General features: G+C 38.2%; 6 protein-coding genes across 9 annotated transcripts; 3 read left to right on the top strand and 3 right to left on the bottom strand.

Moving 5' to 3' along the window:
• Positions 1 to 150: 150 nt before the first annotated feature.
• On the bottom strand, positions 151 to 2,852 carry LOC104781326 (DJ-1 protein homolog F-like). The gene is made up of 4 exons (XM_010505969.3): positions 2,297 to 2,852; positions 1,392 to 1,865; positions 927 to 1,292; positions 151 to 503 (listed from the first exon to the last, which is right to left on the bottom strand). The coding sequence occupies exons 1-4, from the start codon at positions 2,474 to 2,476 to the stop codon at positions 324 to 326; spliced, it is 1,200 nt and encodes a 399-aa protein (XP_010504271.1). The 5' UTR covers positions 2,477 to 2,852; the 3' UTR covers positions 151 to 323.
• A 1,758-nt stretch (positions 2,853 to 4,610) lies between these two features.
• Positions 4,611 to 6,390, top strand: LOC104784064 (uncharacterized). Its single transcript, XM_087510609.1, has one exon. It carries the CDS (start codon positions 4,830 to 4,832, stop codon positions 6,210 to 6,212), a length of 1,383 nt encoding a protein of 460 aa, XP_087366735.1. The 5' UTR covers positions 4,611 to 4,829; the 3' UTR covers positions 6,213 to 6,390.
• Positions 6,377 to 8,111, bottom strand: LOC104781325 (histone H2A variant 1). Of its 3 annotated transcripts, XM_087510611.1 has the most exons (4): positions 7,897 to 7,991; positions 7,497 to 7,528; positions 7,210 to 7,353; positions 6,377 to 6,949 (listed from the first exon to the last, which is right to left on the bottom strand). In XM_087510611.1, the coding sequence occupies exons 3-4, from the start codon at positions 7,321 to 7,323 to the stop codon at positions 6,653 to 6,655; spliced, it is 411 nt and encodes a 136-aa protein (XP_087366737.1). In that variant the 5' UTR covers positions 7,324 to 7,353; positions 7,497 to 7,528; positions 7,897 to 7,991; the 3' UTR covers positions 6,377 to 6,652. The 3 variants fall into 3 exon arrangements, with proteins under 3 accessions (XP_087366737.1, XP_087366736.1, XP_010504270.1); XM_087510610.1 differs by lacking the exon at positions 7,497 to 7,528 and having other exon boundaries at positions 7,897 to 8,111; XM_010505968.3 differs by lacking the exons at positions 7,497 to 7,528; positions 7,897 to 7,991 and adding an exon at positions 7,553 to 7,787.
• A 523-nt stretch (positions 8,112 to 8,634) lies between these two features.
• On the top strand, positions 8,635 to 10,537 carry LOC104781324 (uncharacterized). Of its 2 annotated transcripts, none has more exons than XM_010505966.3 (4): positions 8,635 to 9,005; positions 9,272 to 9,673; positions 9,762 to 9,948; positions 10,033 to 10,537. In XM_010505966.3, exons 2-4 carry the CDS (start codon positions 9,311 to 9,313, stop codon positions 10,365 to 10,367), a joined length of 885 nt encoding a protein of 294 aa, XP_010504268.1. In that variant the 5' UTR covers positions 8,635 to 9,005; positions 9,272 to 9,310; the 3' UTR covers positions 10,368 to 10,537. The 2 variants fall into 2 exon arrangements, with proteins under 2 accessions (XP_010504268.1, XP_010504269.1); XM_010505967.3 differs by having other exon boundaries at positions 8,803 to 9,111.
• Positions 10,538 to 11,716: 1,179 nt separating this feature from the next.
• LOC104781323 (ABC transporter F family member 4) lies at positions 11,717 to 14,877 on the bottom strand. Its single transcript, XM_010505964.3, has 2 exons — positions 14,709 to 14,877; positions 11,717 to 14,153 (listed from the first exon to the last, which is right to left on the bottom strand). The coding sequence occupies exon 2, from the start codon at positions 14,139 to 14,141 to the stop codon at positions 11,967 to 11,969; it is 2,175 nt and encodes a 724-aa protein (XP_010504266.1). The 5' UTR covers positions 14,142 to 14,153; positions 14,709 to 14,877; the 3' UTR covers positions 11,717 to 11,966.
• A 1,705-nt stretch (positions 14,878 to 16,582) lies between these two features.
• Positions 16,583 to 17,593, top strand: LOC104699222 (uncharacterized). The gene is made up of 3 exons (XM_087509501.1): positions 16,583 to 16,785; positions 16,963 to 17,389; positions 17,432 to 17,593. Exons 1-3 carry the CDS (start codon positions 16,583 to 16,585, stop codon positions 17,591 to 17,593), a joined length of 792 nt encoding a protein of 263 aa, XP_087365627.1.
• The last annotated feature ends 3,361 nt before the right edge of the window (positions 17,594 to 20,954 follow it).

Here is a 20,954-nt window from a genome sequence, read left to right as displayed (position 1 = left end):
ACGAATTTTAGTGACATACAGTATATCATTAGTGAAACTAGAATATATAACAGCAAAAATTAGTTTGTTTATAATTAATTAGTCACTAACATTTTACTATGTAGCAAAAAATTGTTGTTTGGTGATAGGTTTTGCTATTTGCTAATCAACTTTGTTTATAATCTTGGAGTGATTTATTGAAGTAATTAGAAAATACAAGCAGCCATGATACAACATAAATTGTCAATTGCATGCATATTAAAGTGATGTGCATCTCATCATTATGTTACAACTTTATGTTTATTTTTCGGCATTAATTAGGCGTTAAAACACCATTGACATATTTAGAAAGCAACAGAAAGACCAAGTGCACTCGACAACGCATACAAAAAAGCAGGAAGATCGGAAGTTTCTGCGGCTGTGATTAGCTTGGTGTCAGTCACACACCGTTCTGAGTCCACGATCTCACCACCAGCAACCTTCACAGCCACCTTAGTCCCATAACTACTTGCACATCTCTTCTTCTGCAATGTGGTATATATGACACAACAATGGAATTAGATTAGTTATAATTGGAAAAAAAAAAAAAAAAAAATTAATCTCGCCAAGGAAGTGGTCCCATGAAATTTTATTGGTTATTGGTATGAAGAGTTATGGCTGAATCGTCAAGAAAATGCTGTAATAATCTTAGTCATAACCATAATTTATATGTTCATAGGAGATCCCTATATGCTTAGAGGCCAAAATTATCAAACCATATTCAAATGTGAAGAGATCATAACTTATCTTGACATCTCTTAGCGCATACGGATTCCCTATGAGATGCAAGGTTATATATATATATATGTGCAAAATTAAGTTTTTTGTTCGGTTATATAATTAACATCATGTTTGATTTAATTTGGTTGATATGTCTACCTCTAATATTAATGGTATATATTACGTACCTTAAGAGCACCTGTCGCGGCAAGTAGCCAATTTCCCATTCCAGTGGCAGCAACAAACTTGTCTTTCTCAACAAACGTTCTGACCAATTCGACGGCCTTGGGGTTCATCACCAACAGCTCTGGCGATCTTCCTCCGGGTACCACAATGCAGTCGTAATCATCCACGGAGACATCATCCCACCCAATGGTCACATAAAAGTTGTGGCCGAACTTCTCGGTAGGAAGTTGCCGTCCGTCCTCGAGGTCGTGAACGATTGTAGCACATTTCTCACCTCTCTTCTTGTTTGGCGTCACTGCGTCCACTTTACATCCTAGAGCTTGGAACGCTTTAAATGGTACATTGATACTGTAGTCTTCAACACAGTCCTACATATATATATATATACCAAGATCACATATAATTTATTTTTTTGAAGTCAAAAAAATATAAAAATGAAGAGAGAATAATAAAGTCTAAGAGCTTACCCCAATCAAGAAAAGCAAAGAAGGCTGATGATTCTCCTTGGAGCTAGAAATCTTGGAGCCAAGTGATTCGAGCAAAACTCTGAGACTGTGAGCCAGAGTAGGCCACCCCATAGTAGACATGAAATTGCCGTCCTTGACACAATCAGTGATGTCAAAAAGGGTCTGGATTCCGGGCTGTTGCCACCACTCGCCGCCGGAGAGCTCGATCAACGGCTTCATGCTTCCGAACGCCGTGCACTTCATTCCACCCGTGAGCAGACCCGCAGCCGCGAGAAACAGCTGGCTGTGGCAGCTCGTGAAGATGAGCTTCTTGAGTTCGGCGAACCTAGCCACAAGACTCACGCATTTCTCGTCGGCGCTCAGAAGTTCAGTGAAACGTCCACCGGGAACGTAGATGGCATCGTATTGGTCGGGGATGACGTCATCGAAATTCGCGTTTAGTGTGAGATGGTCAACCACCAACTCGGTGTAAATCTGTCACAAGGTAAAAAACACAAACTGTTTACTCTTCTATTTTACTATTGAGTAGGCCCATGCAATTTGCGTTAAGACCACCCAATTCTCATAATGCACTGTTTGGAAAATGTAACGTCTAAATATTATTTAATATATTTACTCAGTATGCAATTATCAAAGGGTGAGGATTCACGTACTAGTTTGAATTACTTGTAGTCTACCCTTACTCGATCCGGTGGGAGATCTTAGTAGAAAATTATTGATTCTATGGGATTGCCACAAAAGATAAGATTAAAAAAAAAAAAAAATCCAATTACTAATAGCAAGTGTAATATTTTCGGGAACAGATTTGTATAATATATTTTTGTATCCCTTTTTTACTAATCAAGCAAAGAGCGATTGGAAGGGCAAAACCAAAATGAAGAAAAGGTGAAGGATCAGAGAAATGCCTCGAGGCCGAGAAGATCATGAGCGGCCATGATGCACTTGTCGCCAGTTTTGCGACCAGGGGAAACGCAGTGGACGTTAGCGCCAAACGCTTGAAGAACATAGAGAGGTACTATGGTCTCGTAGGCTTCCATGAACTCTCCGCATAACATCAAAACCGATTTCTGAGCCATGGATCCCATAATTTTCTCTTCACGGAACACAGAACTAAGTGTGTGTATGTATATATATGAAATTATATTGATTGTACTTTTCCATGTTCAATAATGAAAGAGATAAGGTTATATTGATTTTTTATTTTGTATATATTATTATTAGTTGTGGCTGTGTACTAGACTACTAGTCGTGTCAAGTCTAATTATTGTCGTCACATTTTATGGGAACCATAGGTAATCGATAGATGATCATTGTGTTATTGTTTGGAGTTCATGGTGGAACAAAAACCCATTAGTCGTTGCAACCATTCAAAATTCCAATAATAATCTTTGGTCGAACCCAATAAATGCAAATTGTCAAAAATAAATAGATTTTTTTGTAGTAAAAAAAATAATAAATAATAATAATTATTATATTTATGAAAGAAAAATATATCAAACCAACAATTTGTATATCGTTTTAAAAAAAAAAATTAGTGGTTTAGTTCGCGAATAGACGAATTTGCGTGTCCACTAATTAACCACCATTTACAAACAATTGAAGAGTAAAATATTAATCACGTGTTAATTTCAATTTCTCGAGCCACCTACCTCACCAACTTGACGACATCTTCCTCTGCTTACCCCTGCAGGAAGCCAAATAAAAAAAGGATTGGCCAAACTAAGGGCACATGACAATGAAGTACTTGTACTCGATCACTTCAGCACCAGCAAATTAAGTAACAAACGAAAAAACAAAATAAAAAATATGACTTATCACTTATCTGATTAGAAAATCAAATTGAATTTGAATTATTGCAATAGCAAATTTCATACGTTAATTTGTATTAACATATACATATACACATAGCTCGTGGAATATCTTCGCGCACTTATAGTCTCTAGAGACTCCACTGATAGTAGTCTCTCGAGGATGAGCTATAACATCGTAATTTAGTTTTTCCACACTCGAGCAGCCTTGTCTTTTTAACATTGTACCGTCTCTAACTAATTGGTAAGAGCGAAGATCATGGCTTTAAACAGCATTCCAACTCGACCTACCTAGGAATTCTGAAAGGAAAACGTTTAATTCATCGCAATCCAACACTCTCCTCTCTTTCTCAAAATATATGTCTTACTTTATGAATATTTTTTTTAACCCTAGGGCTCTAAATATTATTGGGCCGGGGCTGATCCTAATTATGAAGAGAAGAGACAAACAAGCCTAAGAAAAGAAACTTGGAGCATTATGGTTCAACAGAGTCGCCATTATGGTTCTTGATCGTGGTTTTGTTCTTGTCTGCATGGTCGTCATTAATTATGATTTTTTTTTTTAGGCTTGAAATAATTTGTGTAATACAAAGTATAGTGATAACAGACTCAAATTGAAATCTCGACAATAGGACTCTGAATATGAAATATTTTAAAAAGTTTGAATTTTTTTTGGATTGTGCTTTGTGCATGACTGCGAAAAGAAGAAGAGGAGCGTGTGAGCAATGAGCCCGTCTTTGGCCGACCATCTCCCTCTAAAATATTTGTGTTTCCCTCTAGGCTCCAACCCTTTTACGTACATTGTTTATTTAGGAGAGCATAGTTGATCAATGATTTAAGAAACTTCAATTATCTATTTTCTAAAGGGTTTAATATTTGATAACATTTATAAATTAAACTTTATGTGTGTGGATTGGATTCTAAAACTTTTGTGTTATACCTTAGATTTTGTTTCTGATACCTTAACCTATAACCTTCATTAAAATTAATTTTAAGTGATTCTTCAATGTACAAAGTTTTTTTTTTATTTTTTTTTCCAATAATACCAAATGTAATCAAGTATTTAAATTCTTTATTGAACGACACCAAATTTTCAAAATCTCTGAATCATGATTTACATATATCATTTTTTTTTTTGGGGTAGAAGTACAAATGTATCATATTTAATAGCACCAAATTGTATCACCAAATGTATCATTTTTCTCTGTATCATATGTATCAAGTATGTAATTCTTTCTATTTAATAACACCAAATTGTATTTTATAATTTGAACTAGTGATTAAATAACAACAGATTATGTTTGATTTAGCTTTATAAAGTACTATGAAACAAAACAAAAAAACATTATGCTCATTTAGCGGAGACGTTTATATGATATGAGAACACACACAAAAATGTTGATTTAGAAACAATAATTAATAATCAGAAAGTGGGGACTATAAAAGGGAAAACATGAAATTGCAAATCTTTCAATCTATAGACCGAAACCGGCGGGAAACGTATTAGGAGAACGAAAGTAAAAAAGCTTCGAAAACATATATAGAAGAGAAGAGAGCATCTCACAGGTTTGCCTTGGAAAGATCAAGGAAGGCTGCTCAAGATCGGTTAGAGAGGAGCCTTGGACTGGAGATGATAAAGAGATGTAGACCTAGTATGCTTCCTCAACCAATGACACCGGCCGAGAAGCATATCGTTGCTAAAGTCACAGGCGGGTCACCTAATTATATGAAGGGAACGAGTAGTTCAGAGGCTAAGAGAAAGAGCCAAGATGTTCAAGTTGGTTCGAACATGAATAGCCAGAGCGGTAAGAAACTTGATATTTCTTGCTCCGGAAATAAAAAACAGAGTTTGTCACATAATTATATGAAGGGAAAGAGTAGTTCAGAGGCTAGGAGACAGAGACGACAAGGTGTTCAAGTTGGTTCGGACATGAAGAGCCAGACCGGTAAAAAACTTGATATTTCTTGCTCCGGAAACAAGAAACAGGGTAGTAGATGTTATTTGAAAAAGGTTCTGAGTTTCAAGAGAAGTTGTAGGATTGGTCGTTGTTGTGATAGAGCAACTTGTTCTTCGTTTCTTAAAAACTCAAAGTTCACAGAGGATCTGATGCTTGCTTCTCCTAATGACTCGAAAGTCTGTCGTTATACGTATTGTTCACTCAACGCGCATCATCACGACCAATTCCAACCTCTTAAAAACTTTATATCCGCAAGGAGACGTTCCTTGAAGTTGAAGTCACATGCAAATGTGAGGATGAGTGGTGTTGATGGTTGTGTGGATATCTACGTTGATGGGAAGAAAGCAAATGGAAGCACTCGAGATGTTGATCATATTCCAGTAATCGATTTTGAGGCTGAGAATATGGACATGGAATTGGGAAAGGCTGAAGGTTTAGAATCTAAGCGTGCAGAGATGGTGAGCTTACTAGATGGTCACGGCACTGAATCAGGTGATGAAAACATTGATATGGTCATTGGAAACTTTGCAGGAGGGGATCAAAAGAATGAAGAGAGTGGTTTCTCGGATAAGTCTAAAAACATTCTTTTATTCAAAGAGTCGATTATACAAGATGACATCATTCTAGGGAATGCTCTTGATGAGAAGCTGAACTCCAAGGAAGCTGAAGAATGCAAGGAGGTGGATGAAGAGAAAGTGAAAGAGCGGATTGAACTTGTGTCGAAAACAGAGGAAACTCTGTTAACCCTTGCGCGAAAACCCTGCATCCGAGAAGAGTGCACTGAGAATTGGAGGGAATTCAACCCAAGAGAGCCCAGTTACCTTCCAATCGCCGCAGAGCCGAGCAGTGAAACAGTGGAACTCAAGCATGAGGACATGGATGAGATGAAAAACACAGAGTGGATGACTGATTATGCTCTGCAACAAAACGTCAGCAAACTCGCTGAAGAAAGGAAGAAGGATGTAGCATTGCTCGTTGAGGCATTTGAGACCACATTACCTAGAAAACGTTCACCGGCGATCGCTAATGGAAGACACCTTCAAGCTTGCAATTGACGTGCTCAAAGCCTAAGCACCTACTGAGTGAGTGAATGATGAACTCTTTAGAAATTGAATGGTTTTGAGTTCTGACTTTGGGGGTATTTGAGCCTAATTTGGACTATGTGACTGATGATGTTTGATACCTAAGTGAGCATTCGAGTAAATGATTTCTGCAGTTGTTAAGCACTGAAAATAGTACACTTTTTTTTAACATAGTAAGCAAATGACAAGAGCATGCAAAGACAGCATTTGCTTGAACAAAAGAAACCTAAAAGTTCAAATTAACTAATGTACACCTGAGGATGTCCAGAAGAGATCAACACTAGTCAAAGAACTAAGAAGAGAGAAAAGAGAGAAAAAAAGCAGTCCAAGACTAAACAAACAGAAACACCATAAGCTACTAATTAGCAGATCACAATAATATCTCTCTCTCAGTGACTGAAGAAGGAAACAAATCACTCTTTGTTGGTTTTGTTGATGAGAGACTTGTGGATGTGAGGGATCACACCACCTCCAGCAATAGTTCCTTTGATGAGTGTGTCAAGCTCCTCATCTCCTCTGATAGCCAACTGCAAATGCCTTGGAGTAATCCTCTTCACTTTCAGATCTTTGCTAGCGTTTCCAGCCAACTCAAGAACCTCTGCAGTCAGGTACTCAAGGATTGAAGCAGTGTACACAGCAGCGGTGGCACCAACTCTCCCATGTGCAGAAACCCTGTTCTTGAGTTGCCTGTGAATACGACCCACTGGAAACTGAAAATAAACCAAAAGAAACAGCATCAGTGTTGTTGGTGCTAATACTATTAACCGAAACAATAATTAGCATCAGAGAACCTTTTAGAGTCAACAACATTATGATGGGGTTTGTGCTCACTGCTCATACCATAAGACATTAAGCTAAAGCAAGACAAAAATTGAGAAACCCTAAAGATCTGAACCGTACTGACAAATTTAACGAATGGAATCAAAAAAAGTCAAAGAAGGTCAAAATTAGGGTTTTTGAGGGAATAGACCTGAATACCAGCACGAGCAGAGCGAGAGATGGGTTTCTTCTTGTCCTTGTCTTTGTCCTTGTTACCAGCCATCGTCTTCGCAGCTACGAGTCCTTTTCCTCCTTTCCCTGCCATCCTCGCTGTTTCCTTCTTCTTCTTCTAGATCTGACCCCCATACATAAAGTCAAAACCAAACAATTCAGGGAAAAAATTCAGAGAAAAACAAGAGTATTACGCCTAAATCTACCAGATCTGTCAAAAGAATCATAAAAGAAGGCTAGATCGACGAACAGAATCGGTAATCCCACCCAAAAATTCTCGAAGAGAGTGAGAAACAGATCTGTTGAAGAGAGAAGTAAAGTACCTCAGAGACGACGACGAGGAGAGAATTGCAAAGAAGAAGAAGAGAAAAAAAAAAAGGATGAAAGAAACGAAATCTGGTTGGAAGTGAATGGGATGGGAGTTTTAAAATCAAAAGTTTGGTGGGAGTTTTTAAATCTTTTTAAAATCTTGGGGGGAACCTATGCTTTCGCGGTTAACATTTTAGTTTTGGAGCCTTAAAAATGTTTCTACGTTTTGCTATAAGCCCCTCCCGTTTCTCATAAAACTTTAAAATTCTCTTTTTGTTTTTTTTTAAAAAATGCATTAGAAAGCCTATCTCTAAATAGCTTGTGGGGAAAAAATGATGGAAGACAAGATTATGCATACCTTTATATGATTTTGCTTTGTGATGAAAATTTTAAGTTTTTTTTTTCTTTGTGTATGATGAATTAGTTGTGTTGAGCTCTATGTGATTTTATACTAGTTTCCATCATAAATAGCTTGAGATTTATCATTCATTTTTTTTTCTTTAAGTTTTTTTTTGTATCTGCGACTCAAACAATTCAGTCAAATTTTCTTGATAAAAACATTTATGTTGATGTATAAAATTAATATTTTAGTGTAATAGAAAAAATATATTACTTCATATAAATTATAACTTAGCATAAATTGTTTAGTCAAATGGATTTATTTTTAATTTTTTTTATGATTTTAAAAGTTAATATCGACGCGTGTTGATTTGCAATAGCCTTTGTCATTTATGTTCAATTTCATCATAAATACATTAAGATTTGTGATTTTTTTTCTTGTTTAGTTTTTAGGTAATACGTCTGTCATTTACGATATATAGAACTTACTCTATAATTTGTTTGACTAGAATTATTAATACCAATGTTAAATAATAGCAATTACGAATAAAAACAAGATATGATTGTGTGTGTGTCTCATGAATAGTTGAAAACTGTAAACTTGACATAAAATGTTTTAGTAAAAAAAGATTTACATCAAACTTTTTGCTTTTGCAAAATGTAATTTGGATTTAACTTTAAACTTTTTTTGGTTTATCTTTCATTTTAAAAATGTTAACTCATATAAATAAAGACCATTATGAAATGTAAACCGTGAGCGTTACACACCGGTTTACATCAAAAACATGCAGTATTAGTGACGTACCAGTAAAAAACGAACACGTAATCCATAGAGACTTGCTTATTTGCCAATTTGGTAAATAGACAAGGGTCTTTTATTACCCATTTCTCCTATATAAGAAGCATCAAACATTGCTTTCTTCTTCCCCTAAGAATTTAGCAAAACATCTTCTTCCCCTTACAAAAAGATTTTGACCTCCTATGCATCAACCATCATCCACATAGTGAATCACATCCTTGTATATATAATTAAAACCAAAACAAAATCAAAAATCAAAAAGGCATTAAAAGCATGACGTTTTCGTGTCGTCGAGTATCAATCCGTATCTAAATAAACCCTCCATTCAAGTGATCTTTTTCCTTTTCCTTTATTTTGTTTGTGTTTTCTTTCTCTAATTTTATGCCTCTCAAACCTTCGTCGTGAAACCTTTAAATGAATCAATCATAAACATTTGTATATTTTCTCAACTAATTATTTTTTTATTTATTTTTGAGTTTTGTGACTCCTCCAGCTTTTTTCTCTCTTTCCTGTTGGAAGCGAAGAACGATTGATCTCTTTTTATTTCTCTGACATTTTTGGACGTAAGAGTGAGTAATTTTTTTTTTCGTCGTAGGGTTTTGTTTTGAACGATTTTGAAAAGAACAAGAAAAAAATGCCTTTCCGTTCAAAAGTCCGACCTATCAACGTCGACGGTGTAGCCAAGGAGCCAGAGCCGGCGCCTGCGATGAGACAAGGGCCAAGATCTCGACTGAAGCGACTCTTTGAACGTCAGTTCAGTCTGAAGAGCTTCTCAGGTGTGGATTCACCGCTTGCGAGAGGCAACTCGGAAGAATTCGAACCGGGCTCTGTCTGTTTGAGGAATATGGTTGAGAAATACATGGAGGATCCAGACAGTGAGAAACAATCACGTTGTGTCGGTCGTAACCACTGCAACTGCTTCAGTGGAAGTGGCACTGATAGCTCCGACGAAGACGAAGAGATTTCTTCTTCCAGCGGAGTCCTTCGAAGCCTCAAGGTATTGAAATGATTTTATGATATCTCTCCCATGTTTGATCTTTGACATCTGATATTAAAACAGAGTTTTTTTATACAATGTTTTGTAGAGTCTGTTACTCTGTGCTAACGTTGCTGAGAGTGATCTTGAGACTAAAGCAACGGAGCTTGTTGAGACTAAAGATGATTCAACATTAAAAGCTGTTGCTGATGAATTGGTGGCTTTAGGCTATGATGCAGCAGTTTGCAAATCTCGCTGGGAGAAATCGAAATCGAGATCGTGTCCTGTTCCTGCTGGTATGTTTTCTTCATTTGATCCATTCTTATGACAAAGTTGCAAAATCGTTAAGGTAAATAACACTTGATTTGTGTTGTAAACAGGGGAGTATCAGTATTTGGATGTTATGATTGGAGATCAAAGAGTTTTGATCGACATTGACTTCCAGTCCAAGTTTGAGATAGCTCGACCAAGTAAGACTTACAAGTCGATATCCAAGACACTGCCTTACGTCTATGTTGGACAAGTGGATAGGCTGAAGAAGCTTGTGGTATTTGTGTCTGAAGCTGCAAAGAATAGCTTGAGGAAGAAAGGGCTGTCTATGCCACCGTGGAGGAGAGCTGAGTATGTGTTGACCAAATGGGTGTCTCGTTATGATCGTGCTAAGCAAACTCAAGGAGAAACCAGTGGAAATGCTGCTGCTGCTGTCCAACCTTAAAGTTCTCAATAATAATTAATTTATAAATAATAAAAAGACTTTTTACTTTCGTTGTAATAATAAGGGTATGATTTTTAAAGATCATACCCTCTTTCTTATTTTTGAAGATTTCTTCTCATCCTTGTAAAAGAAACCAGTCCTTTTTTTTTAATGAATTTGATTTATAATCATCGCATGCATTTTCTCTTTCATTTAACTTGAATAAAAATATCATAATAATAATGTGACTTTAAACAAAGACAATACAAGACAATAAAACCTCTATAAATTAATATCCGATAAATTAATACTCTCTGTAAATTAATAAATTTCTCCGGTCCCAAGTTGAGATCAATGTAATTTTGGACACAATTCGATAATATAATAAGATAATAATTTTTTCCGACCAAAAAAATAAGATAATATTTTTTTTAAATACTTGATAAATATATAGTACCGACAATAGTATAAATTAATAATTATATAAAATTGTCATAATATATGTATATCTATGCATATTAATTTTGTTAGACCTTATTTCTAATATTTTTACTATATCAAAAATTTTTAGTTTTTTTCTTAAAAACATGAGAATTGTTATTTTCTTTGTAATTGACTATATAAAATATTTCTATAGTCTATAGTCAGAAAAAAAATTTCTATAAATTATTAATTTATTCATAAAATAAAATTTCTATAAATTAATAAAATTTTGCAGTGTCAACATTATTAATTTATAGAGGTTTTACTGTACTAGTGTTTTTTTTTTCAGTTTCGATCAGAGACAATTCTAGTTGACTTTGACCAATAATCATCGACTTTAACTTTTGACGTCCTCTCTACCGTTGGGCTCATTCATAAAGACCGAATGTTGGAAAACCAAAACAAACCATGTTTAACGGACGCGGTTCTAATTTTTCTTTTTCTATTTCCTTTGTGATTATGATCGTAATTGTTGACGACACTCGGTTCTAACTTCTAATCACAAACATTTGCAGAAAAAAGAATTGTTTGTGATTGTTCCAGACTTCCAGATGAATTCAATCCGGACCAAAAATGAAATATGTGCACCCAAAAAAAGACAACACATAGGGGGCAATCAAGGTTTTTCTTTTCACGCCCCATATATATTTCTTTTTGACATTAACGACAGCCACAAAACATCAGAGAAAGTTACGAAACAGAGTGTTTTGAAACAGAGAGGAAAGCGAAAGAGATGAGCCGTCGTTTATAACAATTAGTGGCACACTGAAAAAATGAACTCCAATATCAACAACCCACAGACACTAAAAACAGTTTTCACGAGAGATAATATTGAGAGGCTTTATAAACAAGAGAGAAATTAAACAAAAAAATTCAGACAGCTAAAATAAAAGAAAACTTTGCTGTTTATTATGACTCATTGACTCTAATAGAACACACTGATGAAAAAGAATTAAACACGTCTTCTGTTTTCTTCCCCAAAACATAACACTACACTCAAGATATGTAATATGGGGAGACCGATGTATATAGTGAAAGCACACAATGGCTAAAAAAAAATTGTCCAAAACTTTTTTAACTGTCTTATAAAACATAAAAGAGTTTGAGATTACCTCACAAGCCAACAACAACAAAACTTCACTCATCAACCTCAGCTTTGATTTCTCTTTGGAGATCTTCCTTGTACTCGTCAAATGAACCTGGGAAGAAATTCACCGTTCCGTCTTCTACAACCCAGATTTGACTATTCTCCTCTTCCGCACACACACGCGATATCAGTCTCGAGTCGTGACTCACCAACACAACTCCTCCTGTGAACTCATCTAGTGCATCCGCCAAAGCATCTATACTCTGCATGTCTAAGTGATTTGTAGGCTCGTCCAGAAGTAAAATGTGTGGCTTTGACATTGAGATCGAGGTGAAGACAACTCTGGCCTTTTGTCCTCCAGACAATTTTGCTATTGGAGACAAGTGATTGTGACTTGGTAGCCCAAACTTGCCTAGCTTCGCTCGTACCGCCTCTTGCTTGCTGAACCCCTCTTGGTCAGGATGAAGACGAAGAAGATACTGAACTGGTGTTTCCCCCATTGTTAACAGGTCAATAAAATGCTGCGAATACCTGCCAATCCTCAGCTTCTGGCTTCTTCTCATTTCACCCTCGGTTGGAACTAAATCTCCCGCAAGAAGATTCAATAGAGTGGACTTTCCTGCTCCGTTGGGCCCAACTATAGCAACCCTTGTCCCCATATCGATACCTACATCAACATTCGAGAGCCTGAAATCTGGCCTGTTGGGATAGCTGAAGCTAACCTCAATTAACTGCAGAAGAGGAGGAGTGAGCTCGGTTGGTTCTGGAAAGTGGAACACCACACTATAATCTCTCCATTTCCTTGGAGCTTCTGCTGCTGGGCCTTCTTCATCCTGTGCCTTACCCTTTCCCTTACTCTTGGATGCTTCTTTTGCTGCAGTAAACTTGGCCCTGTCCTTTACCTTCTCCTGTTGAGCTCGGTTTCCAGTCCTCTTGGCTGCCTTGATCTGTTTCTCGTAGACATCAAATTTTTTATTCACCTCCTTGCGACGCTGCTCATATCCGCTTTCAAAAGCATCAAAACTACCACGATAGAAGTGAAGACCCAGGTCATGGAGATGTATTATATCTGTGCAAACTGTGTTGAGGAAGTCCCGGTCATGTGAAACAACAACTAGCGTCTTCTTCCAGCGACACAAATATTCCTCTAACCACAGAACAGCTCTCAGGTCAAGATGGTTAGTGGGTTCATCCAACAACAAAAGAGTAGGTTGCACAAACAGAGCTCTCGCTAACGATATTCGCATCCTCCAGCCACCACTGAATGACTGAGTTGGACGCACTTGCATATCTTTAGAGAAACCTAACCCTGCAAGAATTTTGGATGCCTGAGATTCAGCAGCATCTGAACCCAAAATTTGCAGCCTGTCATACAATTCAGCAAGCTTTTCTCCAGTATCGTCATCATCCTCGCCATCAACATTGTCTCCATCAGCTCCAGAGGACGACTTCTGCAAAGCTTCAACCTCTTCCCGTAGCTTAACCAACTCTTCATTGGCAGAAACAACTGCATTCAGAGCACTGTTTTCATCACCTACCACCTCTTGCTCGACAAGAAGAACATCAATATTTTTCGGAACTGGAATCTTCCTCCAAGCTAAAAGCTTTAACAATGTAGACTTCCCCATACCGTTTGGCCCAACTAACCCATACCTTTTACCATGTGATATCTTGACAGAAGCATTCTTCAAAAGCTCTTTACCTCGAGCAGAGACAGAAAAAGATTCGACTGTAATATCTTTAACATTTGCATCTGCCGTGTCATCTCCTTCTAGCACTGAGGTCTTACTTCCAATAACAACCGTGAATGCATCATGATCGTCCCTCAAAGCCTCCCTCTTTGCCAACTCTGCAGCTTCGAGAGCTAATCTTTCTTTCATCTCTCGCTTCTTTTGTTCCTTATCAGTAACAGAGATATCAAGATGCCTTTGTTCGCTCTTCTGCTTCCTCCTTTCATCCTTCAGTCTCTGCTCCTCATCAGATTCACCTTCGTCTTCTTCATCAGAAGGAGGAAGATCTATGCCATCAGTGTAGGAAGTAGCTTTTGGAGCAGCCTTGGTTCTAGATGATGAGCCCTTCTTTGGTTTATCATCTTTCTGATCCATGCCTGCAAGCATAGCCGAGACTGATAATTTCTCCTTTTTTGGATCTTTAGAAGCATCTTTCCCACTTGGTTTCACCTTCGTGCTAGTAGCAGCACTCTCGTCTGACTTCTTCTTACCCATTTAAACCTCTATCTACAATGAGACATCAAAAAAAAAAAATTAACTCTTAATAACATATTCATCAACAAGTAAACAAATTATCTAGCAACCAAATTGGAAAACTACCAAACTCACGGGTGAAAGTTCTGATAACAAAGCTCTCCCGAAATTAGGGTTTTTCTACTTGACAATGGTCACAAAAAGCTAAAGCTTAAAACTTTATTAAAACCCAGTAAACATATATTCATATAAACAAAATCTGATGCGTTCTCAAAGCAAAATTTCAATCCTTTTACGATCTAATTCTGAAATAATTAGGGCGCCGTTTCAACAGAAAGATATCAAAGGTTTCAGATTTATCACCAAACAAATAGACAAAAACCTAATCTACAAAACCTAGTAATTGAAAGAAGGAATGAAACTAGCACTCGTCCCGGAAAAGAAAAAGCACAACTCTTAAGAAAATCAAAATCCCAAAACAGAGAACGAGAAATCGATCCGAATCTGATAAAAAAATCAATCGAAACTTTCAATCTCTCTACTGATATCTAAAACCACAAAAATAAGGGAAGAAGATGGGAGTTTTACCGAGTGTGTGAGAGAGATTGCGTAGATGAATGGATTACAGAGAAAAGCGATTGAAGCTGGTCCGTGAGGAAGCAAGCAGAGAGAGAGAGAGAGAGAGAGAGAGAAATAGAAGAAATCGTCCGTCTCTTCTTTCCATATATTTATATTGGGCCTAAATATCGGCCTAAACTCCAATGTGTTGTAAAACATTTAGTGGACTCTATAGACCGGCCGGCTCACCGTCCGTTAGGACATGGCCTTATGACCCATTTACTGTCCGCACGTTTACGGTCTATGGCCATTGCTTTACGGCCCATAGCCTATCTTATGTACTCGATTGCTTTATGGGCTTTAGCCCTTGTACTCCTATTATATATACTTGTAACCTCGACATTAATCAATAAGACTAAGAGATTTCACTTCCTAAATTCTCTAGTTTACAACACGTTATCAGCACGATAGCCTCTAACCCTAAAATCTAAAAACAGCCGCCGCTTCCTAAACCCTAAAACCCTAAGGCAGCCGCCGATCTTCTTCTCTCTTTCACAAACCCTAAACCGTCTTCGTTCTTGCTCCCATCCGAGATCAAACACTCTTCTGTCCGAAGATCTCCTTGTTCACGAGCATACCTTAAGCTCGTGATCAAGCTTCTATCGACAGCTTGATCGCAGTTCGTGGTCCGAGTTCGGGGGTGAGTTCATTTGTTCGCGGTTCGTGATTCCGGACGAGAGAAGTACCAAGCGGTTCGTGGGAAGCTGTTCGTGATCTGCGGAAGCAGTTCGTTGTTCTGTCCGCGGAAGTTGTTCGTTGTTCTGTCCGCGAAATCTGTTCGTGATCCAGTTCGCGGTCCTGTTCGTGATCTAGTGCGTGGTTCTATCGTGGTCCGTGAGCGAGGGAGAGATTAAAACCGAGGTCTGTTAGCTCCCGGTCCATATCCAGTCAGATCCAAATCGGTGAAAGGTAAAATACGGCCGAACCCTCTTAAAACCCTATGATCCGAATTTGGACTTAAACATACAGAACCCTAAGACAAACAAGTACACAACCAACAAAGTTTAAGATCCTTAAAACCTAAAACTTAAAACCTGTTGGCGTTTAGGTTGTTAGATTCCTTGAGAATTAAAACCAATTATATTATGAATGGAATTTGGTTGTTTGCTGCTTGTTGTGATGCATAAGAACCTAGAAATATTTTGTTGTTTAAACATGTTCTAGGATATCAAAACCGGATCATTCATGCATCATATTGAAAAACGGATCATGTATAAAGATAGGATCTATTCAAGCATAAATTGTTCATGTAAATTTCGGCTGCATGAATCATGTTCTAGGATTGTTAAAACTCAAAACCGAATTTGATAAACTTGAGTTAAGGGTTTGAAAATTCCGATTGAACTAAAACTTTTGTTAAGTTCCTATAAACTTTAAAACATAAAATCGGAAATTAAAACTATGATTAGGATAAGTTCCTAATCGGTTATAGTAATTATCTAAAACCCCTTAAAACAATATTTACTAAATCCTAGAAAGAAAAGGAAATTTAAGAAAAAGGAAATCCTATCTAGAAAAAAGGAAATTGTTGCATGCATACATATTTGATTTTGTTGTCTTTGCATGCATGAATTTAAACCATACGAAATCTATAATAGGCAAGGGCATGTTTCGGTCTCAAATACCGCATGGCCCAGGGCATGTTTCGGTCTCAAATACCGCATGGCCCAGGGACATGTTTCGGTCTCAAATACCGCATGGTCCAAGACATGTTTCGGTCTCAAATACCGCATGGTCCAAGGCATGTTTCGGTCTCAAATACCGCATGACCTGAATAAATATTTGTTGCATGATTCGATCTCAAATATCGCATGCTAACTACCGGATGTCTATATTATATGCAGATGGCAAACCTCAAAAGCCTAGACTATCCCATCTTGCAAGCTTCTGGAAAGAACTACTTGGAATGGGTGAAAGACACCGAAATCCACCTAAGGTCAAATGGCCTAGCTGGTTGCATTGATGAGGAAGTTGAGAGCACTGATAAGAAAAAGAACAAGTGTCTCCAACATATGCACCATCACATTGCGGAGAGTCTCAAGAGCCAGTACCTCTTCATAGACAATCCACTCGCCCTTTGGACACAGCTTAAACGCCGTTACGGGCACCAAAAGACGGTGCTCCTTCCAAAGGCCGAGTTTGATTGGAAAAACCTAAGGATCCAGGATTACAAATCCGTGGAGGAGTATAACTCTGAGCTTTTTAGGATTGTCTCACTCCTTAGGTTATGTGGAAAAGAGGTGACTGAAAGGGAACTGATAGAAAAGACTTTGTCTACTTTCAGCCCTAACAATAGAGTTCTTCAGCAACAGTATCGGCATCAAGGCTTTGCCGATTCTGGGGCACTCATTGAATGTTTACTGCTAGCTGAGCAGAATGATGAGTTGCTGCTGATGAACAGTGCTATGAGACCTCCTGGTACAGCCCCGTTACCGGAAGCAAATAAGGTTGATTTGGGAAAGAAAACTACAATGGAGTCTAAGGAGCCAAAAGCGCCCCATGAGACCAACTATGTCCACAGAGAAAGACACTACGACCAAGGCCTTGGTGGCAGAGGACGTAGTGGCCGTGGCGGCCGTGGCGGACAGGCCGGCCGAGGAGGCCGCGGACGTGGTGGTAAGGGCCGTACGTCCTTTAAACCACGTACCAAGGTTAAATCGGTCTGCGATAGATGTGGTATGTCAAACCACTAGTCCAAGACTTGTAGAACTCCCAAACACCTCATTGATGCATACCAAGAAGTTCTAAAGAAAAATCCGGAAGCCAACTATGCGTACATCGATGATGAAGGAGACTTCGATCATGAGAATGACGACTTGCTAGAGACTTCCGATTGCCTTCAAGATGATGATTGATTTTCTTTTTAATGCGGTTTAATTTCAATGCTTTTATGCTTTATTTTCCTTTATTGTATTGGATGATTATTTAATTTAAATGCAATGGTTCTTTTATTTTATAATTGTCCTATTAAAATACAAAATTATGTCTTCTTTATAGAAATGGCCAAGGACATGAGTGAACTAGTGGTGGACAGTGGATCCAGCCACACTATACTAAGAGATAAAAGATATTTCATAGATCTCAAAATGAAAAGTGCAAATGTTAGCACAATTGCGGGTATAGCCAACATGATAGAAGGCTACGGCCAGGCTCACATTTTGTTGCCTAACGGCACACATATTGAACTAAGTGATGCCCTATACTCACCCAGCTCTAAGAGAAACTTATTGAGCTTTAAAGATATAAGATTAAATGGCTATCATGTTGAAACCAAGGGTGAAGGAACTAAAGAATTCCTATACATTACTGAAAATGTAAACGGCCAAAAGAAGGTCCGAGAGACTATACCCGCACTAGCCACTGGTTTATACCATGCTAAAATAAACATGATAGAAGCTAACATGGCTAAGCACAAAATGTTCACTGAACAATTCACTCTATGGCATGACCGGTTAGGTCACCCGGGTTCGAACATGATGCGTAAAGTAATTAAGAGTTCAAATGGGCACAACCTTAAAGAGAAAAGAGTTTTCCCTAAAAATCTCACTTGTGTAGCATGTGCACAAGGGAAACTCATTACAAGACCATCACCAGTAAAAGTCACAAAAGAGACTTTGCATTTTCTGGAAAGGATACAAGGTGATATATGTGGACCAATACACCCACCATGTGGGTCGTTTAGATATTTCATGGTTATGATCGATGCATCAACCAGATGGTCTCACGTTTGCTTGTTATCCACAAGGAACCTAGCATTTGCTAGGCTGTTGGCTCAAATCATAAGATTAAGAGCACACTTTCCAGACTTTCCACTAAAGACGATACGTCTAGATAATGCTGGTGAATTTACATCCCAAGCGTTTAATGATTATTGTATGTCCATGGGGGTGAGTGTGGAACATCCTGTGGCACATGTCCATACACAAAACAGATTAGCTGAATCCTTCATTAAACGTATACAATTAATAGCTCGACCATTGTTAATGAGATCGAAGCTTCCTGTGTCGGCTTGGGGACTCGCGGTCTTACATGCAGCAGAACTCATACGCATAAGGCCATCTAGTGAACACATATATTAACCATCCCAACTATTATCGGGTCAAGAGCCAAACTTATCCCATCTCAAAATATTCGGTTGTGCCGTTTATACACCCGTTGCTCCACCACGGAGAACTAAGATGGGACCTCAAAGGAGGATGGGAATATATGTAGGATATGAGTCTCCCACCATTATAAAGTATCTTGAGCCATTGACAGGAGATCTATTTAAGGCCAGATACGCGGACTGTCAATTCGTTGAGTCCGAATTCCCTACTATAGGTGGTGAGACTGGCAAGCTGGTCAAAGAATTAAAATGGAATCAAACATCCTTAAATTGGCAAGATCCTCGAACTCTAGCATGTGATGCAGAGGTTCAAAAGATTATACATTTACAACAGCTAGCTAATCAATTGCCAGATTCCTTTGCTGACCCAAAAAGAGTAACAAAATCGTACATACCAGCTTGCAATGCACCAGTGCGTATTGATGTTCAAAATGAACACAATAAACAAGTTGCTACAGAGTCTAAACCACGTTTGAAACGAGGTAGACCGTTAGGTTCCAAAGATAAAAATCCTCGAAAGTCTAAAGGTGCAAAACAGACCGAGGTTCAGGGAATTACCGAAAAACCAGACATGGCCGCGGAAATAATTAATGTACCAGGTGAAGTTCAGGACGCTGAACTTCAAGAACCTGAAGGAATTGATAACAATGAAGTACCAATCAATTACATAATGTCTGGAATAAAATGGAACCGGAAAAATGTCGACATTGATGAAATATTTATAAACAAGGTAGCACTTGAAATAAATGAGGATCTAGAACCCGCATCCATATTAGAGTGCACTCAAAGTAAAGATTGGCTTAAATGGAAAGAAGCCATTGATGTGGAGTTAAACTCTTTAAAGAAGAGAAGTGTGTTTGGTCCGATCTTAAGGACGACACCTACCATTAAACCAGTTGGACACAAGTGGGTCTTTGTAAGAAAAAGAAATGAGAAAAATGAGATAGTGAGATACAAAGCACGGCTTGTAGCACAAGGATTCTCTCAAAGACCCGGCATAGATTATGAGGAGACATACTCCCCTGTGATGGATGCAACGACTTTTAGATATCTAATAAGTCTGGCCATAAAAGAAAATTTGGATTTACGGTTAATGGATGTTGTAACCGCCTATTTATATGGTCCACTGGATAATGAGATATATATGAGATTACCAGAGGGTATAGAACATAAAGGTAAAAGTGGTACTCGAGACCAATACTGCATAAGGCTAGACAAATCGCTTTATGGACTGAAACAAAGTGGTCGAATGTGGTATAACCGACTAAGTGATTATTTAGCCAAGAAAGGCTATAAGAACGACCCAATCAGTCCATGTATATTCATAAAGAAGTTTGCAAACAAAGGATTTGTGATAATAGCAGTCTACGTGGATGATTTAAACATCCTCGGTACCTCTGGGGAAATCGCCCAAACTGTCGAATACCTCAAGAAAGAATTTGAGATGAAAGACCTAGGCAAAACTAAATTCTGTTTGGGATTACACCTTGAGTACGTAAATAATGGGATCCTTGTGCATCAAAAGGCATATACAAAAAAAGTACTCAAGAGATTTAATATGGAGCAAGCTCATCCATTGACTAGCCCAATGGTTGTTAGAAGCTTAGACTTGGATAAAGATCCATTTGCTCCTAAGAAGGCCAATGAAGAAATTCTTGGACCTGAAGTGCCTTACCTCAGTGCTATAGGAGCGTTAATGTTCCTGGCCAGCCACACTAGGCCGGACATATGCTTTGCCGTGAACCTCCTAGCAAGATATAGTTCTTGTCCAACTATACGGCACTGGAATGGTATTAAACACGTCCTAAGGTACCTGCGAGGGACGGTTGATTTTGGTTTATTTTATACTAACCATAACAAAGATGGTCTAGTTGGTTTTGCTGATGCAGGTTACCTATTCGATCCACACAACGGTAAGTCACAAACAGGTTATGTGTTTACGCACGGCGGTACGGCGATCTCTTGGCGTTCAATGAAGCAGACTCTCGTGGCCACATCGTCAAATCACGCGGAGATCCTAGCCATTCATGAAGCCAGCCGTGAGTGTGTTTGGTTGCGGTCTATGACTCAGCATATTCGGACGGATAGCGGTTTAGAAGACAGCAAGGGTG

This window comes from Camelina sativa, chromosome 4 (genome assembly GCF_030686135.1).
Source record: "Camelina sativa cultivar CO46 ecotype springtype chromosome 4, ASM3068613v1".
In the NCBI taxonomy this organism is placed as follows: Eukaryota; Viridiplantae; Streptophyta; class Magnoliopsida; order Brassicales; family Brassicaceae; genus Camelina; species Camelina sativa.
Note: the sequence above shows the minus strand (reverse complement) of the source record. Positions and strands in the feature narration are given on the sequence as shown.